The following is a 15,754-nucleotide window of genomic DNA, read 5'->3' as shown; positions in this document are numbered from 1 at the left end:
CATATGAAAGATCTGGGTTGTTTAAAATATTTTCTAGGGATTGAAGTGGCAAGAAATGATCAAGGTTTCTATTTATCACAAAGGAAGTATGTTCTTGATATTATTTCAGAGATGGGACTTCTTGGCACTAAGCCGTCTCCTTTTCCCATGGAACAAAATCACAGGCTGCCATTGTCCAAGTCCCCTTTGCTTACCAATCCTGAGAGGTATCGTCGCTTAGTTGGCAGATTAATCTACTTGGCTGTCACAAGACCTGAATTGTCATACTCTGTTCATACATTAGCACAGTTCATGCAATGTCCACGTCACGATCATTGGGATGCTGCGGTAAGAGTGGTTCAATTCTTGAAATCTAATCCGGGTCAAGGCATTCTGCTTTCCAACATCTCCGATTTGCAGCTTAATGGTTGGTGTGATAGTGACTACGCTACATGTCCTCTAACTCGGCGCTCTCTTACGGGTTATTTTGTCCAGCTCGGTGATACACCAATCTCATGGAAAACAAAGAAACAACCTACTGTCAGCCGAAGCTGAATATCGAGCCATGGCGGGAAGCTAATGAGAACAAAGAACAAAACCGGTTGTGTTATTATGCCTCTGAAATGTTCTTACGGAGGGCTTCTTAGGGCGGCGGTAGTTGCAGTTGTGTTCTTGATGTCAGTCTGCAGTCTAACCGTTGACTTCAGAGCATCCGCAATGCCATTAGAAGTGGAACTTGCATCTGCATACCCTGTGAACTGGAACTTTCTTCTGTATATATAGTGCTCGAACCTGGATTTTTGCTTTTGTTGTTGGTTTCAGGCTTTCTTTCGCTTTAACCGGTACCAGTTTGTAGTTTTACATGTAGTTTTAGGCTTGTAAACCTCATGAACTTATGCTATGAAGAGACTAAGAACCTCTAGTTGTACTTGTTTGACTTATGCTTAATTCTATTGTCCTTGCGACTATTTGACATAATGAAATAGCAATGATGATACCTTAAATTATTTAAGTTTAAAATATATATAAAAAGATCTTCAAACTGATTCAAAATGGAACTCCAAGCAAAATGAAACTCTATAAAATATTTCTTCAAACTTAAAGCAGTCTTTTTGTTCAACGCAAAGAAAAAAATAAATAAAAGTAATGAAAAAGGACTAAACTTGCAGTTGCACTAAACTTGGAAAATAAGAAGAGCACACACCAAAATCAACAGATTTGAGTATCCACCTTCCCCAAAGATGTGAGCTGTTTGGTAACAAGATCGAAAACCACAGCAACTTTATCCTCCTCGTCAATTCACCGCACTGGGATCAATCCAAAACTCATATACTGATTATACACTAGAGAAATTCCGGTGGTAAACTTGACACAAAGAGCTCTCTTCTCCAAAACAAGACAAAGTCAAAGTTTCAGAACGATAAGAGTGAAACTGCAGAGGCAGAGGCAGAGGCAGACGCGGTTCAAATCTTTCACTTTGTAAAATCAAAACAGAGTAAACTATCTTCAATGTTCTCCCTCCTTCTCCTCCACTCACTTTAATCCTCTCTATACCCAAAAAAATAACTATCCCCTTTCAAAGACACACCACGTTGATGAGAAGGTACATCTCCCAATTGGGAGTAACAAAGTAAACTTTCCATGAATCAGAGCTTAAATCATAGATTTCGTAACCAAAACAGCAAAGCCTCAGAATTTTGTGGTTACGGTTCTTGTCATAACCAAGAGCATACCTGTCTGAGCTGTGGAAACTGGTTCTGGGTTGTATCCACTTCGTTTGACCCAAACACTTTATATAAACAAAGAATCACATACCAAAAGCCCTGCGTTGTCCTTAACAACACATAGCAACAAGCCGTCAGAGTGAAACTTTTTAGATATCTTCACTTGATCAAGTAAAGCTACCTGCTTTATTGATGGGTCAACCTGGTTGACTCATCCAAGTCTTCGTTTTAATTCCTTGCAGGTTGAAATCTCACAGGACAAATTCTATAATCCACACTATCATGAATCCCAAAAAACTGCTGCTTTCCCTGTATTTTACCAAAAATCTGATTTTCGATAAAGCATTCCACTTTTTGCAATTAGATCGTATAACTTTCAGAGATGTCACCGGAACCCTATAAATTATCTCCTCCACCAATTCCTATCCGACATTGTCGTGATTCCTCTCAAACTTCAACAGTGAGTCTTTCAAATCACAGTTAACCGAACCGAGCCGACCGAACACAACCCCACTTTTTAAAGTGGGATTGTTATTAGGTTTTGTATTAGAAAATTAAGTCCATATTTTGGTCGAATGTGGTTTTAATTAACTAACTGAATTAGAAGAAAACAATTTGGTTTTCTCTTGCAATTGATTTTGAACTTTACAACCGAACCGAATCAAAAAATTTCGGTTCAATACCGTAGAAGAACTATAGAATATCGGAAAATGGAAAAAAGAGAACAGAAAAGGAAATTTGGTAACTTTTAATCCTGACCGCTGAAAGTTAGATGCTGATCATATCTTAACCGTCAATTATTTTGGAAATAGAAAAGGAAATTTTGTAACTTTTAATCCTGACCGCTGAAAGTTAGATGCTGATCATATCTTAACCGTCAATTATTTTATAGCTCCATCTATAAATAAAAAGATAATGTTTCCCATCTTGTTAATAATTCTCAAACCCTAAAAAATCAATTTCGTGACTTGAAGGATGGTTCACAATTATTTCCCAAGGGGATTGTCTTTGTTCTACGTCAGAGTCTATCAGGTTGTTGATGATCCTTCAACGGATTCAATCATCTCGTGGGGCAGCAACAACAGTTTCATTATCTGGAACGTGGAAGGGTTTCGCAGAAAGATTATGCCGACATGTGTTGAATTTGGCATTACCTTCTCAAGTTTTGTCTCCAGGCTTCGCTCTCATGGCTTTAAACGAGTTAAAGGGCCCAGACAGTTGGAATTTGGAGACGAGTATTTTGTCGTAGATCAACCGGAGCTTTTGAAGTTGATGATGGTCGAAGCTTTGAGGACTAAACGTAATGCCAAGAAAGCTAAAGCCAAAGCCAAGAAAGATCGAGTGCAAGTAGAGGGTCTCTTGAAACACTTGCAAATTTGATCATAGTATAATCATAACTTCTTGTATAAGTGACATTAGTAGTAATGAATAAATGTATGTTTTGTATAAACCACTAGCTTTTTGTGAGTGTTTAATCAGATAGGCCAATTTGTATCTTTTAAGCTTGCTACTTTTATCTACTGTATGTATCTTGGATAATTGAAATCAATTGCTTTAGTTATTAGAAACTTACAATTTACAGTGAACAATGAAGATGAGTAAATTACTAATTCCTAGCCAAATAAGACTACTCAATGATAATTGAAATCACAGAGGAGCAACGGGAACTCGTGGAAAGTGAAAGCTCCGTAAAATTCCTCGAAGTAGTAGTCTCTAAGTGTATGTTGTTACTTCCTAATGATGATGGTATGGAAGCACTCCGGGATTGTGAATATTTCAGAGGATACAACCGGAGTAGATTACTCTGGGAGAGGGTTCAAAAAGAATTGGAAGCTGATCCTCCTGGTGGCTATTTGTTATATGCATCACACTTGCAACTCCTTGTGAGCAATCAGCTAGAGAGGTTTTGTGAAAATAAAGACAAGAAGATGAACCAAGCCGTGGTATACATCATCGTGCCACATTAGTTGAGTTAACTGACGACGAATGCACAAACAATAATGGAGATGAGAGACCAGATCATCTGATACTAAATCATGAACATGATCCTATGCAAACACAAGACCCAGATAGGATGTCACAAGTTCTGATGGAAAACTCTCCAAATGAAAAGGCTAAAGATCAGTGACTTTATTAAATTTTACTTTATACTTACTTAAACACTGACTTTTACTATAAAAATTAAAATACTTTAATCTCGGCTGGTTTAACATATCAAATCAGAGTCTAATATTGAATTCAAGAAATCAAGCCCATGTGTAAACTAGGAACCTTCAAATTGTATATAAGCAAATACTCTGTTTGCTCTGTTCCAGATGCAGATATTATCCATGCTTTTGAGTTGGAAGCCTCTATTTCGATCCCAGTCTCCAGTTTGGACTTCTTTCCACGTCTTCTGATAGTAGCTTTGATGAACCTTATCATGAAAGAAGACGGTTCCAGACTCCAGTCGAGACCTTTTAATTTATATGTTCTGATACAAATATTTTATAGGTTACAAGAATCTTACCAACAGAACATAACCGTTTAAGAACCCCTCCTACTCGCCTCTTTGTTCAACTAACTTGTGATTGAAACAAAACCCATCAAATTAGATTCTTGACCCTCTTTAAGTTACATTCCTTCCATTGGAGCTTTTGGTCCATATTTATGTTGCGTATCTTAAGTAGCTTTTGGTGATTTATTCCTTCCTTTATATTTCTTTGTTGGCAAGCTTTGTATTACAAAAGATGTTATGTGTCTTAATATCTCACACTCTTATAACAAATGAGTATCTTAGTGACTGCTCATGTTCGTAGTCCAAAATTAAGAAAATGTGTAGTACTTGATTTCAATTTTATTTTTGCTTGTGTAGGACGTAACAACAAAAAAAACACCGGCTCCTGTCTTGAAGGAGCCTCCTCCGATCCCATCGATGTACCACCGATGTCGTTGGCTGACCTCCAAGAAAAGACCGAGAACTTCGGATCAAAGGCATTGATTGGTGAAGGATCCTATGGAAGAGTGTACTACGCGAGTTTGAATGATGGGAATGCCATGGCGGTGAAAAAGCTTGATAATGTACTATCTGAACCCGAAACAAAAATGTCGAGTTCTTGACTCCGGTGTCAGGTCTCCAAGTTTCGAGGCTGAAGAATGACAACTTTGTTCAGCTTCTTGGCTACTGTAAGGAAACCTTCGTGTCCTTGCGTATGAGTTTGCCATCCTTGCACGACATCTTACATCAGTGGCGGACCTACGTACAAGCAAGGCAGGTACATATGACCTAGGTAAAATTTTAAATTTCCCTAATGGTTATTATAAAAAAAAACACACATTTACCCTCATCAAAAATTTTTTTTTACTTGTGTTTGACCTGGTTTAAAATTCATCCTCAGTCCGCTATTTTCTTACATGGTATGAAAGCTTTCTGCTCAAACATCAACAAAATTCAATATAACTTGGGATAAAGATTGATCTGTTAAACAGGGAGAAAGGGAGTGCAAGGAGCACAACCTGGTCCAACGCTTGAGTCCGAGTTGCAGTTGATGCAGCTAAAGGATTAAAATACTTACACGAGAAAGTTCAACCTCCCGTTATACACAGAGATTTTCGAGCTAGCAACGTGCTTCTTTCCAAAGATTTCAAAACCAAGATTGCTGATAATAACCTTTCTAATCAAGCTCCGGATATGGCTGCTCGTCTTCATTTTATACATTTGATTATCACGCACCAGAGTAAATATGCTTCAACATCCAAGACTCGAAACTTCTTGATGATTCTTAATTAGCAACTGAAAGAATGTAACTTTATACATTTTTGGGTTTGCAGATACACCATATATGACAGGAAAATTGACACAGAAGAGTGATGTTTACAGTTTTGGGTTGTGCTTTTGGAGCTTCTTACCGGGAGAAAACCGGTTGATCAAAACTGTCTCTAACATATAAGTCGATAAGTGTCCATTAGTTTCGGACTATAGTAGATTTTGGATATGGTTGAGATATTGAATATTTGGAGTTTGATGTGATAGCATTTTGTTTCCAAGGGGTATCTTATTATATAAAGATTGTTGTCAAAGTTAGACAAGTGTCAAATATATTGATTAGATATTGACAAGTGTCAAATTTTTTTTTTAATAAACTTAGTAGAACAGCTAATTATATTTACAGAATTTTTCATATTTATATTTTTAAAAATAGGTTTTTCTAAATCAAAAAAGAAAACTAACAAAAAAAAATATACTTTCCATTGTATGCTAATTATATTATATGTGTGTTATCCATAAAATTTGATATGTGTAAGCAAAAACTTAATTTATCAAGCATGTATATTAATCAAGAAATAATGAATAACAAAGTTAAAAAGAATAACATAAGTTATTTAACATAATTTTAGTCGGATATAAATTGTATTTATCGTTATAATATAAATTTTTATTGTAAATAAGTACACAAAATCTTAAAATAATAATGAACTTTTATGAGATAACAACATAAGAATATATCTTAAATAATGTTAATTCAGTTTTTTTTTTTTTTTGCAAATTCTATTTTGTTAATTTTTATTTGTATTTCCAATTCTTACTAAGATATAGATTTAATCTGATGTATTAATTCTGTTTGATGTAAAATATTTAGTTCTATGCATTAAGGTGAAATATGTAATTAAACTTAAAATATGGTTTCTTATGATGGTATAAATATTTAAATGGTATTCCCTGTCCTATAAGAGTTTTTGGGTAAAGCACAAAGATTAATAAACAATAAATAATATGTCATTTATAAAACTTCAACCAATAAGAAAATATACTGCATAGTTCAAATAGTAATAAATTGTTATGTTAATAAATATTATACATAGAAATTTGATAAAATACTATAAAATAGAGCAAAGAGTATTAAAATTAAATATGAGAGATTCATATTCAATATTAAAATGTTACAAGATAAATTTTAAAAACATGTATATTACTACTTAATTATTCTTAATAATTTTTTTTTAATTTTTACCGTGTAATAACGCGGACCTTATCTAGTATATATATATATATATATATATCTATAATTTATCCAACATGAGTGTCTATATATAATATATCATATTTTCCGTTGAAAAAAGGCTTTAAATTTGTCACATGGTGCATAATAACTGTCATAATTTGCTGTTTTAATTTCCGGTAAAGTATGCATACTAGTGTGTCTTTTAATTTAGAGATAAGTGTAGTTTTAGTACGATTGAGAATAGTAAAATTATTAAAAAACCAATTTTTTTCTTGAAAACGTACTAAATCTACAAATAACCCTTTAGTTGAATGAGCTACAAAAAGGGAAAAACATATTTTTAAATAAAACATTTCAAAGCTAAACCGTTGTGTTGTGCTTTAAAAGCATCATCCATTATGTCATGTTGTCATGTTGTGTTGTGTTTTCTCATATTTTGTTTACCGTTTCCTCAGCAATTCCGGGGGTGGAAGTGGTTTTAACAAAAATATACCAACATTTTTCTTAAAATAAAAAAATTCTTCAAATTGAACTTACCCAATCAGGCTAATCAAGTACCAAATCCGTCCATAATCAAATTATCCGGATTATTCTTACAAAAACAGGCTCGAATGGTTTAATGATTTGAGCTTTCTTATAATCCACAAAGTCTTCATTCTCAACCCCTTTGATTTTGGAGATATAGTAAAATTTCACAAAAACACACCAACATTTTTTCTTAAAATAGAGAATTCTTCTAATTCACAACATACCCAAGTAAACCAATCCGTCCATACCAAAAGCGGGCTCTAATGGGTGTGGTTCAAAATACCAAAAGGCCCAAACGTAAAAGCCCATTAAGAAAACGAATAGCACGTGAGCAGCACAAGCAAAGCGCTTTTCTTCTCCAGTCTCTTTCGTGGGAGGAAGTCAAGAATAATAATGACGCATGGTTTCACTTTCAGCTATGGCGATTTCTCCTTCCTAATTTAGCCTCTACTCACTTACTAATCTTCTCTCCGGTCTCCGCGTTGCTATCTGTTTCGTCTTCAGTATCGATTTCGTTCACTGTGTAAGTCTCGAGAGCCTGATTTGAGTATTTATTGCCGCTTGATTCAAAAAAAAAAACTTAATTCAATCACAAGTGTTTTGGGTTGATCCCATCTTCAATAGTTCTTGTAGTTGGAACCATCAAATAGAGCCTCTTTAAATTTAATTATTTATTTTTCAACTACCAACGGATCAGTGAATTTAGGGCTTCACGGAGAATGGGGTCAGAGGGAAACATGAAGAACTCGGTTGTGACACAAGTAAGCATTGGTGGATTCGGTGAGTCCACTACTGCAAAACAACTTACTGATTACCTCGAAGACGAAGTAGGACTTGTTTGGCGATGCAGATTAAAGAACTCTTGGACTCCGCCTGGGTCTTATCCTAATTTCGAAATCGCAGACACTTCAAAAATCCCCAAAATCGATGATTACAAGAAAGTGGAGCCTCATGCGTTTGTCCATTTCGCACTTCCTGAATCAACAGCACGTGCCATGGATGCTGCAGGGCAATGCAAGCTCATCCTCGATGGCCAGCCTTTAAAAGTCAGCTTGGGGCCTAAGAACCCATATACACTTAACCAGAGAAGAAGAACGACTACACCTTATAAGTTGACTGGTGTTTCGATCGAGATTGGGACTTTGGTTTCCCGGGATGAGTTTCTTGTTTCTTGGAGAGCTGAAGGTGTTGATTTCCTTGTAGATCCTTTTGACAACACTTGCAAGTTTTGCTTCAGGAAGAGCACTGCGTTCTCTTTCAAGGACGCAGTGATGCATGCTGTGATAAATTGTGATTATAAGTTGGAGTTGTTGGTGAGAGACATAAGAACGGTTAGGCAGTATAAGGATTTGCATGGCTTTGTGCTTCTTTTGCAGCTGGCTTCGTCACCCCGTGTCTGGTACAGAACTGCGGATGATGACATTTATGAGACTGTTCCTTTCGATCTCTTGGATGATGATGACCCTTGGATCCGTACCACTGATTTCACTCAAGTTGGGGCGATTGGTCGATGTCTTTCGTATAGAGTGCTCATATCTCCTCGGTATGAGAAGAAATTGACAACAGCTTTAGATTATCTAAGGATGCGGAGGGTGCAAGAGGAACGTGTGAGGTGGCCTCCTCGGATCCGTGATGAGCCTTGTTTTGGGGAGCCTGTGTCGGATCATTTCTTCTGCATTCATCACAAGGAAGGAATCTCCTTTGAGATCATGTTTCTAGTGAACTCGGTATTGCACAGAGGGGTTTTTAACCAGTTTCAGTTGACTGAGCGTTTCTTTGATCTTCTCAGAAACCAACCCAGAGATGTCAATATAGCTTCTCTCAAGCATCTCTGTACCTATAAAAAACCAGTTTTTGATGCGTACAAGAGGTTGAAGCTTGTTCAGGAATGGATTCAGAAAAATCCAAAGCTTTTAGGGAGTCATGAACAATCTGAGGATATCTCTGAGATCAGAAGGTTAGTGATTACCCCAACCAGAGCCCATTGCCTACCCCCAGAAGTTGAGCTCTCCAACAGGGTACTTAGGAAATACAAAGCTGTTGCTGAAAGATTTTTGCGCGTAACTTTCATGGATGAAAGTATGCAGACCATAAATTCGAATGTTCTCTCTTACTTTGTTGCTCCTATTGTGAAGGATCTGACATCAAGCTCTTTCTCTCAGAAGACTTACGTTTTCAAAAGAGTGAAGAGCATATTAACCGATGGGTTTAAACTATGTGGTAGAAAATATAGTTTTCTAGCATTCTCAGCCAATCAACTGAGAGACCGCTCTGCTTGGTTCTTTGCTGAAGACGGGAAAACAAGAGTGTCAGATATAAAAACATGGATGGGGAAGTTTAAAGACAAGAATGTGGCAAAATGTGCTGCTAGGATGGGACTGTGCTTCTCCTCCACATATGCCACTGTAGATGTCATGCTTCACGAGGTTGACACCGAGCTTCCAGACATTGAGAGAAATGGGTATGTTTTCTCTGATGGAATTGGTACAATCACACCTGACCTCGCCGACGAAGTAATGGAGAAACTTAGGTTGGATGTGCACTACATCCCTTGTGCTTATCAGATACGTTACGCAGGTTTCAAAGGAGTTGTTGCTCGTTGGCCATCAAAAGGTGATGGAATCCGGCTAGCCCTTCGAGACAGTATGAAGAAGTTCAATTCCAAACATACTATCTTAGAGATTTGTTCCTGGACGAGGTTTCAACCTGGATTCTTGAACCGGCAGATTATTACTCTCCTTTCTGTACTAGGTGTTCCGGATGAAATATTCTGGGATATGCAGGAATCCATGCTCTGTAAACTGAACCGCATCCTTGATGATACAGATGTTGCATTTGAAGTTCTCACAGCATCATGTGCTGAACAGGGAAACACTGCAGCTATCATGCTAAGTGCAGGTTTCAAACCAAAAACTGAGCCACATCTACGTGGAATGTTGTCTTCAGTCAGAATTGCACAACTCTGGGGTCTCAGAGAAAAATCTCGTATTTTTGTTACTTCAGGAAGGTGGCTAATGGGTTGCCTTGACGAAGCAGGGATACTTGAACAGGGCCAATGCTTTATCCAAGTCTCAAAACCGTCTATAGAAAATTGTTTCTCCAAACATGGGTCTCGTTTTAAGGAGACAAAGACAGATCTGCAAGTAGTTAAAGGCTATGTAGCCATTGCCAAGAATCCTTGTCTTCACCCAGGGGATGTAAGGATTTTAGAAGCTGTTGATGTACCCCAGCTGCATCACATGTATGACTGCCTTATTTTCCCTCAGAAAGGTGATAGGCCCCATACAAACGAAGCTTCTGGCAGTGACCTTGACGGGGACCTGTACTTTGTGGCTTGGGATCAGAAACTCATCCCTCCCAGCAAAAAAAGCTTTCCGGCCATGCATTATGATGCAGCTGAAGAGAAGAGTTTAGGCCGTGCTGTCAACCACCAGGTTAATATCTACTTCCCACTTTTATTCCGCTTAAGCTGAAATGATGACGCTTGAGATAAGATGGATAGGTGATTCCAGTATAACTCTCTGATTTTTCTGAAAGTGCTGGATAGTTTGTTTTTGGATGCTTGTATTGATTATTTGTGCTTGCTTCTGAGCTCATGGATTGCATGGTATGGGTTATTAACACTTAACAGCATTCTGTGTCCATCCTGCAGGAGCTAAGATGATGACATATAAGAAAATTTCGTCATATATTGTTGATTCTGATTTAATTTTTCGGCATGCCTAACTGTGACTGTTTAGCTATTATCAATTGCAGTATCATGATGCTAGCGTCTGTCAATTCTTTGTTTAATTTATTTTCTTGTAGCCTGCAAAACAAGTCTTGGGTAATTCTTTTGTTACAGGATATAATAGATTTCTTTGCTAGAAACATGGCAAATGAGCATTTGGGTACAATTTGCAATGCACACGTCGTTCATGCTGATAGAAGTGAGTATGGAGCCATGGACGAAGAATGTATGCTACTGGCAGAATTAGCTGCCACTGCAGTTGATTTCCCGAAGACGGGGAAAATTGTGTCAATGCCCTTCCACCTAAAACCAAAACTCTACCCAGATTTCATGGGAAAAGAAGACTACCAAACTTACAAGTCGAACAAAATCTTAGGTCGGCTTTACAGACGTGTGAAAGAAGTGTATGATGAAGATGCAGAAGCTTCGTCAGAAGAAATCCCAGATCCAAGTGACATCCCTTATGACACTGATCTCGAGTTACCGGGATTTGCAGACTTGATCCCCGAGGCATGGGGTCACAAATGTTCTTACGACGGGCAGCTCATTGGTCTTCTTGGGCAATACAAGGTCCAGAAAGAGGAAGAGATTGTGACGGGCCATATCTGGTCGATGCCGAAATACGCTAGTAAGAAACAAGGGGAATTGAAAGAAAGATTGAAGCATTCTTATAACTCCCTCAAAAAGGAGTTCAGAAAAGTATTCGAGGAAACAATCCCGGACCAGGAAAATCTCAGCGATGAGGAAAAAAACATCTTGTATGAGAAGAAGGCTTCAGCTTGGTATCATGTCACTTACCATCCCGAGTGGGTGAAGAAGTCTTTAGAGCTGCAAGATCCAGATGAGTCGTCTAGTCATGCGGTGATGCTGAGTTTTGCTTGGATTGCAGCTGATTATCTTGCAAGAATCAAAATCCGGTCACGGGAAATGGGAAATATCGACTCAGCCAAGCCTGTTGATTCTTTGGCCAAGTTTCTTGCTCAACGTCTCTAAAAGGTAATGTTCGAAGCCGTAAGGCCACTCTGCCATGTATCTGTGGAAATTCACAGATACTCAATATATATATATATAAGCTAGTTTTGAATGTACTACTCTGGAAACTTTGTGTGTGATGAATTCAGGATTTAAACAGCTCAACTGTTTGCCGTTGTTTTGTGGTTATGTATTCTACTAAAATTTCATTTCAATTTTATTACATGGGTGGATAGTACTAGTTATCAATACATTATTATTAGTTTCTGAATATAGTAACTTTACATTCTATATAACATGAAGGCAGAGTTCTACATTTTTCAAGAAATGTAGAATCGCTTTATGAATAGCAACTCTGGTTTCATGTTAGAGAGGCTGTCCACTGATCCATCTTTGGAACATGATATAACTCTCCTCTGGTTTATACTCTGGTGTGTGTCCTCCTCCCTATAATTAAAGCCCACAAATCAATTAAGAAATATAATGTCAAAACATTGAGTAAATATTCAGTAGAGGAAAAAAGACTTGCTTTGATTGTAGCAAATGTCATCTTATTGGCGTAAGTCCTCGTGTATCTACAACAAAGAAAACGCGAGTCTAATGAATGAGCTCAAACAAACCGTAGATTGAGTTCATCCTATAAATAAATTAGTACACAAATGGTAGCAATACCCCGCGATCTGATCGCCTATCATCCAAGGTCTCCAGTCATCAATGATAGAATAATTAAGAGACCTAATCCAAGCTTGCGTTCCAAGGAAAGGCACCATCATGTCGTGGTCACCACTGTCCACCCCAAAAAAACCACAAATAAGTCTTGAATCCTGAAGCACTTCTTCAAAAGGAAGAGGTTATAATTAAAAATCTGACCTGAAGATGAGAGAATGATAGCCATCGATGCTGTTATTCATATGGTACGGTACACTGCTTTTAATGTCATGAGTGTATGGTATCTCCCAGTTACAACGCACCCATTCCCCTATACTCCCCTGCAATATCATATATCCTCCTAAACAGTTTGACACTTTGTTACCAATAACCTGAATATATTGACATTTTTTCATGTATAATACCTTATTGACATGAAGAGCTCTATGCACACTCTCGTCATTGGCCCAGTAGGTTGTTAACAAAGATCGATACGCCTGTAAACGCAACCTTGTTAAAAACTTTTTTTCTCAATGGTTTAAAGAAGGCAAGATGGATTACTTACATAGCAATCAAGAGATGTCTCTTCACAGTTTGGCGTTAGTATAAGTGGTTGGTTTATTCTGTCAATGCACTATAAATATAACCACAAAAGTCTGAATATTAAAGATCAGCTTTACTAGGTAGACGACAGTACATAATAACATCAACTAAATTTTCCAAGAGTGTGTGAGTGTGTGTATACCTTTTCATACTCTTCCACGAGTTTCAAGCATTCTGTGTTACGTGGATCAACATTTATATATTCTCCTTTGCATATTCTCTTCATTGACTGCAAAGAAAAGAAGAGTTTTGAACTGCTTTGTAATCGACTTTCACTGTGTGGGGATAGAAAACAAAAGCATGTCATGTGTTTCCTACTTCATAGAGTTCATCTGAGATCAGTGCCATTCCATGAGCATATGGAATACGATGGTTTTTATCATTTCCACTTTCTGTGGACGGGTTTCCAAGAACATAGCCCTGTTTTTGTCAGTGTACGTACGTACCAAGGACGAAATCTATCAATTTTTAACGCTCCATAAAGTATATTATATAGAAGAAGCAACAAATACAACCGAACCTGAAGATTTATCGGAGGTTCGCAACATATATAATTTCCTGCATCAAAGTGCTTATAGTTTGATAAAGAAACGAGATTCAAAGGAAAGGGTTTGGAGATTGATATGCAAAAAAGAAGATGGCTCATACCTTTTGAGACTTCTTGAACGAGTGCCGGGATGACCTTACCGGAATAAGAATCTCCACCGACATAGAAAGGGTTGGAGAGAAACTCTTGATGCTTACCTAGCCACTGCACAACTACCAATAATTAAATAATTCTAAAGGGATCTATGCATAATGAAGATGATATGTTTCAAGAAAGAATTGTGGTAGTCTTTTGACCTTGTAAAGAAACTCATGGATCCTCTTGGCTTCTCCTGAATCACTAGGTTTATTAACAAGTTGAGTTCTTGAGTAGGAGAAGCCAGTTCCAACAGGCTGATCCAAATATATTATACTCGAAACCTGAGAAACAAAAACGATGCACAACTTAAAACGACGAAAGTATTTTACCATTGGGTTTGAGATCGTAATATGAGTACGTACAAACACATTGTTCTACCTTAGTCCATGAATATGTTGTAGAGACCAAAGAAGGAAGAGTTCCATTGTAAACCTCACGCTTCACAGTCACAGGCCCTGATTCAAACATGTGGATTTGAGCACGTGGGGATCAAGAAACCAATCTGAACTCCAGTTACTTGTGAGAAAAGATTGGACCACAAACTGGAACAGCTGATTTTGCTCTTTGTCCTTATTGTGATATTTTAATGCTTCAGGGTGTGTTTTTGTCTAATCTAAAATGTGAAAACGCATGAAAGAAGGCATCTTTGGCAGTTTGGAAAAGTACACGAGATCCAATGCTTTCTAAGTTAAAAAAAAAAAAAAAAAAAACAGAGAGATGTGTGTTATTTATTTACACATCGTTTTCTAACACTCTCTCTGTGATCTTATCATTTCATTTAGTTATTGCTTTAACACATGTGTTATTATTCTGTATAAGATGAGTAGAAAGAATTAACGTTGAAGATATAATAACCATTCTCATAAAGAAGACCAGAGATAGAAGAGCAGCCAGGTCCTCCACTTAACCAAAGAAGAAGAGGATCTTCTTCTGGATTCCTCTCAGACTTGATGAAATAGTAAAAAAGTTGCACTTCCTCTTCCTCACCAACACCAATATACCTTTCACAAATTAAAGAATCATATTCATACACACACTAGTATTAGAGTAATCTCAAAACACTAAGATTATATATCAATTCACACGAGGAAGAAGAAAAGAACAAACCCGGTTTCGAGCTCAAAGGGAAGAGGACCATCAAAACCAGGGAGAAACTTGACGATAGAGGCAGAATCAGCACGCTGACTATAGAAGAAGATAAGGAGAGTAAGAAGAAGAAGAAGCTGAACAGAGGAGGAAACGTAGTCGTTAGCCATTCGTTTTTTCAATGATAATGCCTTGAAGTTAATTATTTTAACCCTTTATAGTAGTAATCAAAAGAATAAATTAACAAAAGGCCCCTAAAAATAGAATTGTCTAAACACATTTTCTTATGAAAGAAAAAAAAAAGATTACGTACCGTGTATCACTTTTGTCTCTCTTGGTTTCGTGGCCTTAATCCGTACGTCTTCCGACTCTAGGACAACAGTTTCTTAGTATCGAATATTTTTTTGTCGTTGTTAGACTGTTAGTTATTGAGCTTTTTAGGTGAAGATATTGATTTTGAAATAGAGAGAAAGCAAAAAAAAAAAAAAAAAAGGGGTGTAATTTACAGAAGAAGGCCGAAGAGGTTGTTGTTGTTTTTCAGTTATGAGTTATAACTTAGACTATCCTCATTGGTAGTCCTTAGATGTTTCTTAGGAAATTTCTTAGGTATAAAAATTAATTATTAATGAATTATAAGCTAAGGATTGAAAGAAACGTTTCTAATTTTAGGACCAAAATAAACGTTTTTTAGTGGACAGGTGGCGCGATATGAATGGTGAAATGAAATTAATGGGCTAAATTTTTTTGGCATTTCTCTTTCATTTTCGTGTGTTCTCTCTTCATGTTGTATGTTATGTTTTTATTTTTTAATATTTTG

The 15,754-nt window shown here is 37.0% G+C and overlaps 2 protein-coding genes, 1 long non-coding RNA gene and 1 pseudogene across 6 annotated transcripts; 2 read left to right on the top strand and 2 right to left on the bottom strand.

Moving 5' to 3' along the window:
* Positions 1-1,038: 1,038 nt before the first annotated feature.
* On the bottom strand, positions 1,039-2,065 carry LOC147938813 (uncharacterized). The gene is made up of 2 exons (XR_015566295.1): positions 1,885-2,065; positions 1,039-1,812 (listed from the first exon to the last, which is right to left on the bottom strand). It is a non-coding gene; the product is annotated as an uncharacterized LOC147938813 (long non-coding RNA).
* Positions 2,066-2,678: 613 nt separating this feature from the next.
* On the top strand, positions 2,679-5,625 carry LOC104715472 (protein CYTOSOLIC ABA RECEPTOR KINASE 6-like; annotated as a pseudogene).
* A 1,954-nt stretch (positions 5,626-7,579) lies between these two features.
* On the top strand, positions 7,580-12,135 carry LOC104711463 (RNA-dependent RNA polymerase 6). 2 transcript variants are annotated; one of them, XM_087466296.1, is made up of 3 exons: positions 7,580-7,736; positions 7,920-10,647; positions 11,058-12,135. In XM_087466296.1, the coding sequence occupies exons 2-3, from the start codon at positions 7,933-7,935 to the stop codon at positions 11,934-11,936; spliced, it is 3,594 nt and encodes a 1,197-aa protein (XP_087322422.1). In that variant the 5' UTR covers positions 7,580-7,736; positions 7,920-7,932; the 3' UTR covers positions 11,937-12,135. The 2 variants fall into 2 exon arrangements, with proteins under 2 accessions (XP_087322422.1, XP_087322421.1); XM_087466295.1 differs by having other exon boundaries at positions 7,911-10,647.
* LOC104711465 (serine carboxypeptidase-like 7) lies at positions 12,094-15,193 on the bottom strand. 3 transcript variants are annotated; one of them, XM_087466298.1, is made up of 14 exons: positions 14,959-15,193; positions 14,707-14,852; positions 14,230-14,306; positions 14,010-14,132; positions 13,815-13,917; positions 13,687-13,724; positions 13,485-13,586; positions 13,309-13,395; positions 13,129-13,197; positions 12,989-13,060; positions 12,786-12,904; positions 12,588-12,701; positions 12,441-12,490; positions 12,094-12,358 (listed from the first exon to the last, which is right to left on the bottom strand). In XM_087466298.1, exons 1-14 carry the CDS (start codon positions 15,105-15,107, stop codon positions 12,282-12,284), a joined length of 1,326 nt encoding a protein of 441 aa, XP_087322424.1. In that variant the 5' UTR covers positions 15,108-15,193; the 3' UTR covers positions 12,094-12,281. The 3 variants fall into 3 exon arrangements, with proteins under 3 accessions (XP_087322424.1, XP_010426467.1, XP_087322423.1); XM_010428165.3 differs by having other exon boundaries at positions 12,094-12,362; positions 12,445-12,490; XM_087466297.1 differs by having other exon boundaries at positions 13,687-13,917.
* Positions 15,194-15,754: the final 561 nt, after the last annotated feature.

Source organism: Camelina sativa, chromosome 9 (assembly GCF_030686135.1).
Source record: "Camelina sativa cultivar CO46 ecotype springtype chromosome 9, ASM3068613v1".
Lineage (NCBI taxonomy): Eukaryota > Viridiplantae > Streptophyta > Magnoliopsida > Brassicales > Brassicaceae > Camelina > Camelina sativa.
This window is presented reverse-complemented; position numbering and strand designations above follow the sequence as displayed.